The sequence below is a fragment of the Melospiza georgiana genome, chromosome 3, assembly GCF_028018845.1.
Source record: "Melospiza georgiana isolate bMelGeo1 chromosome 3, bMelGeo1.pri, whole genome shotgun sequence".
NCBI classification, from domain to species: Eukaryota; Metazoa; Chordata; class Aves; order Passeriformes; family Passerellidae; genus Melospiza; species Melospiza georgiana.
The window spans coordinates 53,292,774-53,308,952 of NC_080432.1; the positions used below are offsets into that span (position 1 = coordinate 53,292,774).

Here is a 16,179-nt window from a genome sequence, read left to right on the forward strand (position 1 = left end):
CACACCCAACTTTTTTCATATAGAGAAAGGATGAATGAAAGGAAGGGAAACCTGGCCTGCCTCAAAACACTAAAGGACCAGGACTTGCTCTCCACCCTAGAGAGAGTGAACAAGACACAGCCTGAATGGCACATCATCTTGAAAGAGGTTTGTGCTGCTTTCAAAGCTGATGTTTCATAACACTGCTTACCAATTATCAAATACAAACAACTCAGCCAGTGAAAGATTTTTTTCCTGAGTCTTCAAGTCTCTTAAGAAAAAAATAAAAGACAAGACCTGACAGGTGTTTCAGGCTGCAGTAGCAATGCCAGCTGAGCACATTCACCTGACCAGTCTCTCCACACTTTGATCTTGCTTAGGACAGTGTTTTGACAGGTGACACAAGTGCCAAGATGAAGAGCTTGCTCCTTAAATATGAAAGGAGCAGGAGTAAAAAGGAGAGGAAAAAAAAAAAAAGAAAAAAGAACCCTTCACAAAACAAACTCCTGCCCCTTAAGACCAGCCCAGACTTCCAAATGAGAGCCTGCACTCATGTCTGTATTATGGCAGAAGCAGGCCTGGCATGGTCAGTGTTACAGTAGGCATTGAAGGGGGCTCTAAGCTACCTCACACCCCTTCCAAAGCATTGCAGATCCTTACAGGGGCAGATACAAATACTTTCTTTGCTAGCTTTCAAAAAACAAGCAAGCAAAACAACCTCCTATCGCCATCTCCTTCAGCTCCCACCTCAAGAAACCACATCTGGTGCTATCCAGAACTGGCCCACACATCACCCTACTAGGAAACCTCCTGTAAAACAGCACTAACACTGGATACAAAAAGTACAATGCCCAAAAAGTCGTGTTTCCCTCTCCATGCTCTTTCCTGCATTGTAGTACTTGCAGCTGTACTTTTAATATACCTACACTTCTGTTTATCACATTACTTGACATATCACATACAGAAACAAACCAATATTTAACTGCACCATCGAAGTGGCTGTATAGAATTTCTGAAAGTGTCTGTGGTGGCCAATTTAACTGCTGTAGCACACAGGATGATATGGAAGTTATTTCTGCTGCTTTGACAAGGAGAGGAAGTTTTTATCATCACAGAGATTGCATCTTGTACCTGCCTCTTTGCTTCTGTCTAAGATAGGGTGGCTGGGGGCTACACTGGCCCCAGCCCTTCCTTCTCTAGGTCCATTAAGATCAGATAACACTGCCTAGAAGAGGCTGATAGAAGTCCTAGTCAGTGAGTGAGAGAAGGGTTTGCTCATGTTAGGCTTGTCTCTGTCCCTAATCAGCTACCAAGCTGGTAAGCATCACTCCATAAAGCTTTTATTAAAAAGTAAGTAAAAGCTCATTTAGGGAATCAATGCACAGCAAGTGACTGGAGTGAGATAACATGAGCACACCACCCAGTCCCTCCCTGGGCTTTGGCAGTCCTGCAGCAGGGCCTGCCCTCCACTATGGGCTCCCCACATGCCATGGGGCTGGTCCTGATGGCACAGCAATGATGGGTAAACCCTGTATCAGCTCTGCCAGCACTGTGGTCTTCAGCTGACACCTTGTTAAGTGGCTATAACAAGTTGAAGGGTCAGTTTTCCTTTCTACTTCAACAATGATCCCATGCCCAGAGGCATTTAGAGAAACACATTAATTATTCCTCAAACAAGAGGGGAAATTTCAATAGCAAGCACAGTGACATACCCCAAAGCATCCCATCACCCCTGAATAGTACGTCAGAAAGGGAAAAGTGTGACAGAACAGTTACACCACAGTAAAGCAATTTGTCACCCACACCCCAGAGCCCCTCTTTATCTGTCATGTTAATTAGGTCAGAGATGATTTTGTGAGGGCACAGATGTCACACCTGAGGATTCCAGGTTATTATCAGGCCTACTGGGAGATACACATAAACCACAAGAATAAGCCAGGCTACAGGAGGACACCCCAATGTACATCTCTTCTTGGGGTCCTCCAGCTCAGCATCCTCCCTCCTGTGCAAGAATGCAGCACTGCATTCCTGCCTTAATGAAGTTAATATGGCTGGAATGTCAACCTGCAATGGAAGCCTCCATCCACAAAAACAAGGAGGTATTTCCCTCCACAGCCCTACTTCTTTGTGGATGGCTTTGTTTTATTTTTCCTCACACTGGATTAGTGATGAAACCCTAAGAGATCTTTTGCCAGATCCTATTTGAAAATAAGCATCTTTAACAGATATGAGGGCACCAAACTGCAGCATCTCTGAGCAGTGCTGTAAAGGACAATATAGAAATGCACAGATGGCCCCCTTTCCAGGGAAGAATAAATTTGATCTGTGGATCCAAACAGGGCTGGATACTCAGCAGGTACAAACTGTCATTGCTACACTGGTCTCACTTGAAGGACAAGTGAAAGGTAATAGGAAGCTGACTGAGAAGCATGCTCACATAAAAATACACTCTCATCCACCTGCAGCTACTGACTCAGTTCATGAATCTCATCTCAGCACTGCAGGTGATCTTACAAATGCATCTGCTTCTCTTGAAAGGTTCCCCTATGTACATATATACAGATACCAGACCCGGCACAACCCACCAGTGCACTGCACTGCAATCCCAAGAAATGCATCTGGATAGCTAGCTCCTTTGCAGTAGAGAAATTTACACACTTCTCCCAATTTCACCTTTAAGAATTCTCAAATGAGATTGAAAGTTCATGCTGTAAAAATCACATCTCAAAATAAGCAGTTACCAGAAATGTAAAACACTTCTACTCTGCAAAATTAGCTGAGCACATTTTATGTATTTAAAAAAACATAGGACACGCATTGTTGCAAAAAATAATGTGTCAGGTCCCCAGTTAGAAAAAAATGACACAGTTCCAGTGAGTGATGCAGACTTACAATAGGCATTATTTACACTGCAGGAAAAATGGGAATGGAAAATTAAAGCTGTAATACAGGGTCAAATAATTTTGAATCATTGTTAACCTAAAGGCCATTATTTTGCATTAACCAGTTCCTCCTCATCTCATTTTTTATGAAAAGTAAGTTCTCTACATAAAAGCTAAGTAATGGTGATGCCAAAAACTTGTTCTCCTCCTGTGTCCAGTGTGGGCTAGGAGCACTAACTAATTCCACAAAAGTGTCCTACCAAGAGTCGGTGCTTAGCCCCACAGGCAGCCAGGAAGATCCCATTAACAAATTTGGCTGAGTCATGTATATTTTAGCAATGCAACTAGACAGTCCAGAAGAATAGGATTCAAATAATATATGAATTAGTGTGAAGCCAAATTTCCACATAGCAAGCATTTTCTGCGTAAAAGACAAGGAAAAAAATTATCCATGGCTATTGCGCTTAACTTTTCCCAGATGCTTCAAGAAGCTTTGTGGCAACACCACTATGTCCCCTGAGGTGCAACAGGAAAGAGAGCAGGAGCAGAACAGAGGGATGCTAGGGTTAGGGGAGAGCCGAAGCTTAAAAAAACCAAAAAAACAACAAAAACCCACACTAAAATATACCTCACAACACATGCTGTAGCCCTCACATAACCTGAACACCAGCCTGGATTTTTTTGTTTGATTACTGAAGAAGAGCTGGCTACACACCCCCTTTTGCATGTGGATCTCCCCAAGCTTCCAAGCATTAGTGATTTGGGAAAATCACTACCCACATGGCACCTGCTCCCACCACCTCTGCAGAGCTTCTCAATGCTCCTGGTGTTACCTTTCCAGCCAATAGAAAGAAATGTTGTTCACTTTCTGATCAGTTTACTAAAGGGTCTAAAAGAACTTGGTTCAGGAAAACCTTGTGTTTTTAGCTTTAGCTGGAAAGTACATGTATCCCAATGAAGGGAAGAATCACAACCCAGGCTGGGAGTAAAGCAAGGGAGGTCCTGGCTGAGGTCACTAAAGTGTCCTGGGATGGACACAAGGCTATGGAGGGTAGTATGAAAGGAGACAATATCAAGAAGCCTGAGATCTTGCGGTATTAGGAACTGTCGAGATCTGAACACTGAGATAAAGGTTCAGTCATTCCTGGTAATGGATAGGTACTGCCAGAATTTTACATTGGCATCTTACATTTAGCAACAAGGCATCCCCAGGCAGAGATCTCCAGACTTCAGCAGTGTCACAGGGGATTCTTCTGCACAAGAAAAGCTGCAGAGCCATTTCCAGCACTGCTCATTCAGGGGCGAACAAACCCTTAGCAATTCTCAGGCAAGAGAGCACTTGGCTGGATGTTATACTGATATCAAAGGAGAAACAACTGGCAGCAGGTACAGGCAAAAAATTGTCTTCATAGGAAGAGACCATGTAGGTCCTTTCAAGGAGTACTTTGTACTCTCTGGACATCTGAACCCCTGCAACTCCCTCTAGGTGGTATATTTCTGCACGTGTGTTTCTTATATTGCATTTAACTCATCTGAGGTACCAAAGTAAGTGCAATAGAGCTGTACCTCAGGTTAGAATTCAGGAGAAATTCCTAACAAAGATTCAATTATGTAAGCAGATTTAAGAGAGGACAGGCAAGAAGCATGGATAGTGAGGAAGGACTGTGTAGTGAGCAAGGTATGTAGAAATCAGCATAAGGTATTTCAGAGAACTTTTGTTATTTGTCTCCTAAGAGACCCTTTGTTATAAGACACACTCAGGTAATACAAAGATAACCTGTTAGCAAATTCTGTCCATGAACTTCAGTACTGGCGGATATACAGATGCAGAAGAGTTAACTGGAGGCAGAGTGGTTTTGGCAGAGTTAATCACTGAGCTCCTTGGTAAGCATGTGCTGGGAAGCATATGCTTGGCAAGGTGAACAGCCATTGCTTTAAAAAAACAGAGTATTATTCTTGAGGCAGGGGAGCTGAAGCAGAGGGATTTGATTTGTAAGAAAGCCAGCCTGACAAATTCATAAGAGGACACAGAGACAGTGGCAAGGTATAGGAGCTGCAGTCTTGCTCCTTCCCAGTTGAAGGCTTACATCTGCTTAGGTCAAGCAAGGCTTGCTCCTATAAAGACATGGCCCAAAACTCAGGATCGAAGGGATCTGGGTTATAACAACAAAGGAAGCCTGACTGTTCTTTGTCTGCTGACATTTAGTTTTGTTTTAGAAGACTGAATGTGTCTCTGCACACACTTTCCGATAACAAGAGGGAAACCTCCCGCAGGGAACTAGATAAGGTTGACCCCACAGGAGGATTTGCCATATAAGACCCAGCTGCTGAAGCCTATGGAACCAGATTGAACCTGGCAGGGTCGCAGGATCTTTCACTGAGCAAACTACAAGTTAAAAAAAAAAATAAAATTAAAAACCAAGCACTTCAGCAGCAGGAGCACACAAGGTATAGCCTGCCTGATGATCCATGACAAAACTAGAAGAGCAACATGTCCCAAGGTTTGTAGGACCTCCCATTAATGCACATTCCTGAACCTGATTTTCAAAGGGATCAACTTCTTATAGAAACAAGTTTTTTTCCTCTCAGATATATTGGGTCCAAGCGGTTTTCCTCTTGAGAATAAAAAAAACAGTTTAAGAGCAGAAGGGATGAAAAATGCTATCCTGACAATGTAACTGCTACCCTTAATCCTGAAGCTTGCCCTCAGCATCTACAACAGCCAGATGAGAAGGCAACATATTTAGGTATCAAATGCTGGGAAACATGCTCCAAGACCTACAGCTTAGATCTTACAGCATTCATGGTTTGCAGCTTGCATGGTGCTTTGTGGTGCCATTTCCCTTTTCGCCACATTTAGGGGTTAAACTTCTGTTTATGATTAAGGACCCCAACCTCTCCCCCCACACACATACTTAGTATGAGACCAACTGAGCATTAGTGTATCTGCACAACGTCTGCAGGTCAAATGGGCTCCTAATCCAGATAATCCATGCAGTGTGATTGGCTACAGTTCTGAAGAAATCCTTTAATTTTCATTCTCTTGCTACTGCTGACAGTCAGGGTTTTGTTGACAAATTAGCAGCAAAGTAATGGATGCAGGTGGATTAGAATACCTTGTTTTGCATGTGGCAGTATCAGACCACCAAAAATAAATACACATTAAGAAAGTGGGAAAGATATCATTACTAAAACAGGGTGGCTGTTTTTTAAAAAAATGTCTCTTTGAAGCTGCAGCACAGAGGTGAAAGCATGATGAAGGAGAGGATTACCTTGTTGAAAAATGCAGATGCCTCCTCTCCATTTTTTGGACACCTAGCTCAGCCTTTCCTGAGGGACCAGGCCCAAGCTTCCCCCATTCCCAGCCTCTGTGGGATGTACACTGACTAACTACTCAGCCAAGGCAGTCGACTTCAGCATCCACAAGGCAACCTGGGAATGCAACACTTATCCAGCCCTCCCCACTACCTGACCTGAGCACTTCCCTTTTTTGAGATGAGAGCCTGTTGTGAATTCAAAAATCCCTGAAAAGCAGACAATACCTTAAAGGCTACTTCCAAATGCCACACTCAGTGCTACATTTGCTCTAGAGGCAAGATCTCAGCTGCCACAGGCAGCGAGGGAGATGATCGAGTCTGCTGACCAAATCAAGGTGGAGAGAAACCAAGTTGTAGAACAGAAAAAGTATTTCCTTTCAGGAAAGCAAATAACCAGCCTCCAAAACAAACAAAAAAGAGATGTTAATTCAGGCTACTGGACGCCTGTAACTCTTTTCCTTAATTTTTAAAGCACTTTTTCTAGAAGAATTAGCTGCTATAAAAAGGAAGAATACTTTCATGAAGTGAGAAGACTGTTTCCACTTAAAGATGTGGACAATATACTCTGAAGTCTAGTCAGAACAGCTTTATTATGCTCTTTGGTATGCAGTGGTTACAATACATTTCCAACAGGCTGAAAGATAGCTGCCACTACTGGGTATTCTGGGACCAGAAGCCCTGTGCTTGATAGGGTGAAGGAAACTGCTTCACAGAAAAGGTGTGAAGGAAGGCAAAAGCAGGGTATGGTAAATATGAAACAAAAAACATGTGAAGGGGGGGGAAAAAGTGAAAGAACATGAGAAAAACAGAAGAATTCAGAGAAAATAGGAATGAAATTGCCCTGTCTTACAGGAGAGGACAAGGGTTCCAATTTCAGCCAAGATGTCCTGCAAGTGGAATAAGCAAAACCTGGTGTTAAAAAATGTTGCAAAGGGGAGGCCTCAGAATCAGAGATGATTTGTGTGAAAAGTTAAGAGCATTCAGGTCTCCTCACATTAAAAAAACTATTCTGGTTTAAAGCACAGCTGTATTAGGTTTAAGGAATCTTTTGGAGACTCTACAAACCTTATGGAGGATAAAAAGCTTGTGCTCCTCTCAGATTAAACGCTGCACTCAAAAAAAGCAGTTCTTACAGAATGAGTGCATAAAAGCAATGAGACAAACTTTAAAAAACCACCTTATTTTATCCTACATATTTACAAAGAGGCAAAAGCAACCTTATTTAGAAGGGCTTCTATAAGACTACTATAATTTCAATGAAATATCTAGAATTGCAGTAGTAAATAACACAGTTTTTGGAGGAGAGACAAGTCTTTCAGTGCTTTTGGAAATATGGCAAGGCAAGATAAACAAGGCAACAGATCCATTTCTAATTACTAAGAGTTGGGGTGTGGGAGGGAATGTCAATGTTTACACCATACCAGAAATGTGATCTCTCATATCAATTTGCTTCTTTAAGGCATCATCTTAACACCATTTCCTGGCCAATACTAAGCCATAGGACCAAGCAAACTGGATTTTACCTCATGGACTAGAAGTTTTGTATTTCCCATGTGATATTTCAAAACCCAATGTGTCCCATGCATGCATTCAGTCCCTTACAATCATTTGAGTTTCCTCCCCAGTGCCACATTCTTCACATGTGACTTCAGAATATAAGTAACACTTTCAGCCCCAAAATCCTTTTAAAATCCACCTCCTGTTCAATACCTATAGTTTTGAATATAGTAACAAATATGTTGACTAGCAACTCCCACTACAGGAGAGAAAGAAAGCCCCACAAAGAGGTGGAATCCCAGAACAAAGGTGGAGAACAAAAGCCCCCCCTTTAGTCAATTTGTCTGTCCACATACCAAAGATCAAAAGAGCTCTGGGAAGGCTCTGCATAATCTACATACTTTGTGACCTTATTACAATCAAATTCCCCCTGCAGGCACAGCCACTGTGTATATATGCACACACTGTAAATACACAAGCGGGTCTGTGGATGTTTGCCAAGTCACTTGCTCCTGCATTGAGTTTGCTTACTTTTAACAATGCTGAGGCCAAAGAAGTGAGGCTCTTTAATCTTCACTAAATCACAAACTTGCTGAAAGAGCTCTTGTCCAGTGGCTTTGACCTGAAAGACACAACCAATCCAACATTACAGATGTCTCATGCACTTGGATGGAGCAACTCTTCTAAAGAGGAGATCTAAAGAAGAGTTGCAGGCCAATACATCTTTGGGTACCAAAGTAAAATACCCAAACACAACCACACCAGAGAACATCCTTTGTTTTCAGTATTATTGCTATTATCATAGAATAATAATCATTAATATTTACAGAAACGAAAATACCACTCCCTTACAATTTTTTGAGAAAATAAAAAAACCAAACTCAAAAGTTTCATTCTGGAGAACCAGGAACAAAAGTACCCAAACAAACACAAAGACTCTGAGTAGCTCATAGGTTAGAGATGTGGTTTTTCTGTACCCCACAGAGAGGAGCTCCTTCTGTCTCCTGCTGACTTCTAGTCACACAGCCATTAACATCTCTATCTTTGGCAGCTGCAGCCAAAAGCCTGTGAGACCTTGCCTGTTTCCCTGCACACTGAGACCTTCCAATATCCCTGCCTCCTGTAATGCACAGACTGCCCCAGAAGGAGCATGGTTCTGGTTAACTACATGTGCAGACCTGGATGTGTACTATGATAGGAAGATTCCCCCACTAAACATCTCCCCATCCATAGCCTCATTTCCCCCTGTCCCACTGCACCATTCCAGGAGTACTGACAGACAAACACAGAAATCCCCCCAGCCCACAGAGACACAGGGGAAGGAGTCCAGAGAAAGAGCAGGTGGGGAGAACAGAACAGGACTGACACAGACAACCTCAGCTCAGGCCATGGTGCAGCCAGCTGCAGCTGCAAAATGGGCCAAGACCTTGGAATTTCATTACCCCAGTGCTGGACCATGCAGATTGGCAGTGCCAGGAGCAGCTGCCTGCAGGGGTACAGTGCAGTGCTCTCTGCCGAGCAACAGAGAGGACAGGGCAGAAGTCGACTGTTTAACTGCTACAAACCAATCACCATCCTAATTTTTAAAGCTCTTATAGTGTAGGCATGCCACACACCCCAGAAACTGGCTTGCATTCACCTCCCTGCCCCAGGCCGTACCATGTCACTAGACATGGACAATGGGAAACAGGAGGTCATTTAAGTACTCATTTTCTTCTACTTGACAAGGCATCAGTAGCCAGACACTCACTGCTGCTTTATCAGGAGCTTTGAAGCCTGCACTACACCAATGCAAACACGTGTAAGCTTTGAGCAGGGAGGAGGTAGTGTACAGGTCTGATAAGACCCAAACCACATCTGGGTCTTATTATAATGAGTCTCCATGTAAGACTGCACCCTTTCAGTCTCACATCTAGATGCAGTGTTTGGTCAGACACTCAGAACACACACTTGGAAGGGAAAGTTGGGCACAGAGCAATCTCCTTTGCCAAAGAAGCAAGCTCTGAGCATGTCCTCCTACCTGGGAAAGATTTGCTAAGAAAGATGGGACCTACCTCTAGCCAGAATGGTTATGGGCATGCAAGAGTCACTGGCAGCACAGGGCTCTCTGTAAATGCTACACAATGAAATGAATTTTCTAAGTGGCAAGCTTTCATACCTAAGGGAAGAAAAACCTGCTTTAAGATACTTAATTCTAGGGAACTGAGTACTTCAAGTGACAGTTTTGTGGCACACAGCTCTCAACAGTGATTTAGGCAGAGTTCTAGCACAGCAGGTATGTTACTAGCACCTTGTCCATTCTCCTCTTAGCACTTCCCTTCTGTATCAAGTTCTACTCCCAACCTTGTCCATTCTCCTCTTAGCACTTCCCTTCTGTATCAAGTTCTACTCCCAGCCTTAAAGGCTATGCAATACCAATTACATTTGCAACTGCTCTTCCCTCCTACTTTCCCCTCTGCTCAAAGCAACCAATACTTTCCTTTGCATTTTTCATCTTTGGACTTTCCTCCCTATGCATACGGTTCCTGTGCCAAGATTGATCTCAGAAATGTTATGACTCATTCCTTCCATTGATATTTAGCTTTGTCCCACGTCGGGCTCAGGGCTTCTTTACACGTGAAATTTAGTCCAAATGAAATCAAGTGCAGGTTTACAGACGGTAACTGCTACTTCAAGGTCATTCTGCGTACAGATATTCACGTGCATTAGTTGCCTATATCTGCTTTTCTTGATATGCATGTTTTGAAACATTGGCTCCCCTGTTCACAGAACAACTGAAAGACTTCAGACCTATGCTTGCCATTCACCAACCCACATGCCCTCACCAGACTTCCTCCACTCCAAAAGTTTCTCCAACTTTGCCTTGCCCTCCTCAGGGCAGCTGGTGAGCTGCAGCACCCCTAGTTCCCCTCACAGCTCTGCTTCTCCTCACATCCACAGCTAGTCCCAAGAAGGCAGATTTATTGTGCACCACTCCCCAGATTCACTGTACATTCAGAAAGGCAGACATTGAAGCTAATTAAGAGCTACTTGACTGTGGGGGAAGAGAAATTAAAATGGCTCCTGCTCTTCCCTCTTCAACTGCACTATCTCTGAATGGTGTAAGACAAACACATTTTAAAGAGCAAGCTTCAATCTGTATGTGACCACATAAAACACATATAGGTAAACTCTTATCTGGAAGGGTGGAATTTATATGGGAGGGGAGAGGGAGGACTTACCTGCATAAACACTGTGCTTATCATGGGAAGGATCTATAATTTATTCTGCTGGAAAGATAACTATTCCTACCTACCTCAATGAGCTGCAAGCTTGTTTAGTATTTGCATTCCACACTGAAGAGGTTAAAAGGCTTTGGAAATCTTTAGTAGTAGCATTATTATTCTAATAAATGCACAAAGTATCATCTGTGGTTGTGCTAATTACATTTGGGTTCTACCAACATCACTAGAAAATTGCCTTGATGTTTCTTTAAAAAAGAAAGATCTCTCCAGCTGTGAAATCTTAATTTTTGTTGCTGTTTTGAATGAGTGTTGTGGTAAAGTCCGAAGCCAAATGAAAAGCTGTTTCTGGTGACTTGCCCAGCTGTAACAGGTCATGTTTCACTCTCTATGCAATTAGGACACAACCATGTGTCGAGGTCTCATGTTTTGGCCCAGGCAGCTATTCCCTTTCACACACAGGCATCTCCAAGTACATACTTTCCCAATTTCCCAGACACGAAAGAAAGGGGTATCAGAAATGACAAGGGCAAATGTCTTTAACAGGAATACAGAGGGCTGCTGTGGGGGATTCCTCTGCAGGACAACCTAGTGATGCACAAGGCACCCCAGCTTTTTGGAGGGGCAGCAGGCTGGGACAGGACAGGGAAACAGGATGGGACACAGCACTTTTCCTCTGTTCCTGTCAGCACTCAATGCACAAGACTATTTCTTATGCTTATTAAATATTTTAGAGGCAATAAAAACGACATGCAGATGTAGCATTTAGGAACCTGGTTTAGTGGTGGACTTGGCAGCATCATGTTTATGGCTGGACTCAGTCTTAAGAGTCTTTCTCACCCCAAATTTTTTTACAATAAACTGCAGGTTTTTGTGATTTACCAGAGCATGATCTAGTGGTGAAGGAACAGCTGTGTGCTCCATTTAGACACAGGCAGAGTGAGTAGCAGTGATAGTGTCAGCCCTGGCTGGTGCACTGCCCTCCTGCACCTTCCCCATGGCCAGCAGCTCTGCTATCTCCCATCTTTAGCCTCCCTGATAAGAGCTATAAGAAGGTGAGATTTAGGGTCAACTGCAACAGACCATTACCCAGGCCCGTACACCTGCTGCCAAGAACTTAATTAAATCATCGTTTTCTGCCTTGCACAAAAGCCAGCAGATTGCAGAAGCCTTCTGGGGCAGTGGATGGGCTGGGTTTGAACCAGTAACCTAGAAGCAGAGTGTCCCAGATTTTTCTGTTAAAGCTTTATTCCATCCAGCCCTCGAGGCTGTTTCAGTTAAGGACGCTACACTTACACATAGCAGGTAGGAAAATTCCGACATGGATTTTGAAGATTAGCACGCATAGTTTCAAAAGCCACAGTTTCACTCAAGTACTTAAAATAACAGTTCACCTCAACTGTCTTCTCCCCCTCCTCATCCCAAAGCAGGGGAAAAAAACCTACCCAAAACAAAGGCAAATCTCCCCAGCCCACACGAGTGCACACACACGCTCACAAGAGAGCACTTATCTTTGAAACTCGCTGGTCCTCTGAACACCAAGTGCCTCTTGTCAGCTCAGTTTCTCACAAGTTCAAGGAGCAGCCGGCACTGCACAAAGAGGCACCGTGCTGTGCAGACACCGTGCCACCCTGGGCTGCCAGCTGAGCTGGCCCTGCTGTCACTCACACACATTTCGAGACATTCGAGGCAGCAATCAAAGAAATGAAGCGACTTGCCTCGATTTTCTGTGTGTACGAGTACTCAAGAGGAGGGAAAAAACCTAGCCTCAATGGCTGTTTGCCTTAGACTCTTTGAAGGGATCTGCAGGCTGTCAAAACCAGGGACAGCTGGACTCTTTACAAGAGTAAACAGCCATATGTTGGGTACACTTGCTAAGTAATCAAGGTATTTCAAGTCCAATTTTTTAAAAATTGTTGGATTATTACAAGCAGCAAAACCATTCAGAGATAAAAAAATGTAAATAACAACAGAAAAAGAGCAGAGGAGACCCCCACCCTGCAAACACAGCCCTGACTTCCAACAAACTCTGCGAATGAGTTGAAGCTGCCCAATTAGAAAATGGAGCACCAATTACCCTAAGCTGGCTAATAGCCTTTTGGTCAGCAGACCAGCACCAGGCTTTTGGGAGAACAATGGGAGCTAACAAATCTGAACCGCGGCCGCGATGCAGCGACCTGCCAGCACTCACCCCGACGGCCAGGCTGAGCTGCTCGCGGGTGGGCAGGAAGACGCAGACGCTGCGGATCTCTGGCTGCATCCTGCCTGCCAGCAGTGTCCTGCTCATGGTGGGCAGCTCCACGGGGGCTGGGCTCTCCTCTCCAGACTGGTGTCAGGCTCCCTTCATCCCATGTACCTGTTGAAAAGGCGAGAGCATCAGTGCTGTGCTTCTGTTGGCACTGGGAGCAGCTCACAGCATGAGTGTGGTGAAATGTTTAAAAACAAAACCACTCCCAACAGTCATCCATTTTCCAGGGCCAGTCAATGTTTCCACCAGCATCACAGCACACACCAGGCAGTGTCAACCTTTTAAACTGCTCGAAAGTCCCATGAGAGTGCCATAAAGCAATGAGGTCTCCCTGGAATAACAAACCAGGCTCAAGGTTTCCAGACTCGTGTAAGCGATAAGGCAGGTGCCACCTTGGGCTGCTGCCTGAGAACACCCGTGACATGGGGGAGCGCCCATCCTTCAGCCAGGCACCTCGCTCACTCCCAAAGCAGAGAGTTCAATGGGCTGTCAACAGGCACATGTCAGTGCACAGGAGTTCATCTGTGCTGTCCTCCCCCTCACTCCATCCCTGCTCCCTGGGAAACCACTGCCTGAAATCCTCTACACTTCACTCAAAGGAGGAGGTGGAACACAAACTCAGCCACCATATAACACCTTTTGTGAGGTAAGCACTGCCCTCCTCTCGAGCACTGAGCACAGGCTGCACAAGCACCTTACAGCTGAAGTTCAGATATTAACAGAAATAAGAGATGGAAGTTTTCTTTGCAGCCAAATGCAGAGAAGCCAACATCATCTTGACTTTACAGCTAGTTTCCTCAGCAACTTGTACCATTTTATGTATAGCCCTCTCCTCTCCAATGCTCTCAGCATTCCTCTCAGGAAGGATCCTGTGGCACCTGATGAATCCATCAGGAAGGGGAGAGGCTCCTCAAGGCGATGCCAGCAGAGACCTAAACCAGCAAGGTACCAGCCATGGGGTCCAGTCCATCCCAGTACAAGTTTTGACGTAAGTCAACCCCCAATTGCCCTGAAACAAACAGGCTGACTCCCTCCCACCAGCAGCACCTGAGCAGTCACCTGCAGCACAGCAACAGAGGTGCTGCTGGCTGATGCCTGTCCCCAAAGTCCCCGCACACCTGGGGACAGGTGCAGACCCCAGCAAGGGCAGCCCAATGCACTGGTTGTGGCAGTGCCACCCTCTCCCACACCCAGAGCCCAGCACACCTTCAGGGGACAGGCTATGAAGGGATCCATGGGTTTTTCCTTCACCCTCCACAACGCATAAAAGATGAGGGATCACAAGCAGCAGGGAAGCAGGCCATGTTATGCCTGCTTATACCTGCCTGTATACACATACACATATATGCATGTACTCGTGTGCCTGTGCACTACAAATAAGTTTTAAAAGCATTGTTTTGTGTTTAAAATCATGTTTGTCCAGGTTCAGGAGAAAATTATGGCAGAATCAAATTCTTGTGTGGGAGACGGGAAAAGCAAACAATAATGTAGAGTACAGCAAATAGAACTTGGATCTATCCCTCTCCTTTCAACTCTGTGCTCAAGCATCAATTTTTAAAAATTATTTTTAAAGCAAATACAAGATAGATCCAAGAGTGTTTTCTTGCAAATACAGAAGCTGTTCCGTGCACCACCTTCCCAGAGCCAGCATATACAATGCTTCTTAACAAAGCAATTTTTGATTCAATCTGTGTAGAGCATTCCTTATAAGACAGAAGTGCACCAAAAAATGCTGACAAGGGAGTTATTAAAGTATTTTTTCAGAACAAGTATTTAGTTTAACAAGACCTAGGAGTTTTTAAAAGATTGCTCTAAAGCAAGTGAGAAAAGGCATTTGACTTTATGGGACATGTGAAAGCTGCTATTAACTGAAATATTAAGAGAAAAATTCTGATTTATCTTCTCTCATTGAAATAATTATACTCACATGCTCTCTTAGGGTCCAGACTACACACTATTAACAGATGTATATAAATTACAGATGTCTACAGAATGACTTGAGGGCAACAGGTCACCACTATTATTGCCAGCTGATGTAATTCATGCCATAAACTTTATCAACAGCATAAAGACCTCAAGTATGAACTTATCTTAATTGTCAAACGGTTGCACTGGACGTTCCCTCTCACAAGGGATATCACAGCCAGTGAAGACACTCATAGGGCTCAAAACAGAACTGAAAGTAGGACAAAAAAGTTACCATAAAACACAAACACAGGCACACAGATTCCTTTGGACAGCTGAAGAAACTGACTCCCACTTCTCTGTAGCCTCTACAATAAAAAGTTTCTGGAGAGTTTTTCCCCACACCTGCTTTTTCCATTTGAATTTTTAAGAGAACAGCTGTGGACCCTTGGAGGAGGGAAGTGAGAAAGGCAGAAGAGAAAGTGTTTTTCTTATTATGATTCAAATAAGAAATGAGCTTGTAGACCATCCCACAACAGGTAAGGGATTAAAGAAAAAAATGTCCTTAATCTGAAGGGGGAGGTCAAACACAAGCTCAGCTCAACCTTCTCTTCTTTAGAGGTATGTTAGGATGTGATAAAACATAATGAATCATTAACTTGCTAGCAATGCATGTTTACACCTTTCCTTTTTTTTTGACAAAGTTGTGAGTCAGGAGTAACTGCCCAATGAAAACAAGTGACCAGAAGGAATGCTCTTACTTAAACATACACAATTTCAGACTGCCCATATGCCATTCCTTTGTTTACCACAAATTCCAACCTCTTAACCTCAATTAAACCATAAAAGCTCCAGCAAATGCCCTGCAGATGAATTAATAAAAGCTGAAGTCAATCATCAGCCTCTGGGACACTCTACAGGTTGTTTGTTTTTGTTGTGCTGCTTTTTTTTAACTAACATTCATGTTTTAGCTCCTGAAGAAGTGCATTTTGAGATGCAATTGCTTGGTCAAAGGCCCAGCAAGTCTATCAATTAAAACAGTCAAAGGCACTATTTGTTTGTATTCTTCTGGTATCAGACAGGAGGCTTATTAGTGCCCAGAGTGGTGGCACAGCTTATTTAGCAGTGTT

At 43.8% G+C, this 16,179-nt stretch overlaps 1 protein-coding gene across 1 annotated transcript in view; it reads right to left on the reverse strand.

Annotated features, from left to right (window-relative positions):
- FRMD1 (FERM domain containing 1) overlaps positions 1 to 13,183 on the reverse strand; it is a 28,317-nt gene extending 15,134 nt beyond the window's left edge. Inside the window, exons 1-2 of the mRNA XM_058020639.1 lie at positions 13,088 to 13,183; positions 8,207 to 8,297 (exon numbers count right to left, since the gene is read on the reverse strand). Coding sequence (XP_057876622.1) covers positions 8,207 to 8,297; positions 13,088 to 13,183 — 187 coding nt within the window. The remainder of the gene's footprint in view (positions 1 to 8,206; positions 8,298 to 13,087) is intronic.
- Between the last annotated feature and the right edge of the window lie 2,996 nt (positions 13,184 to 16,179).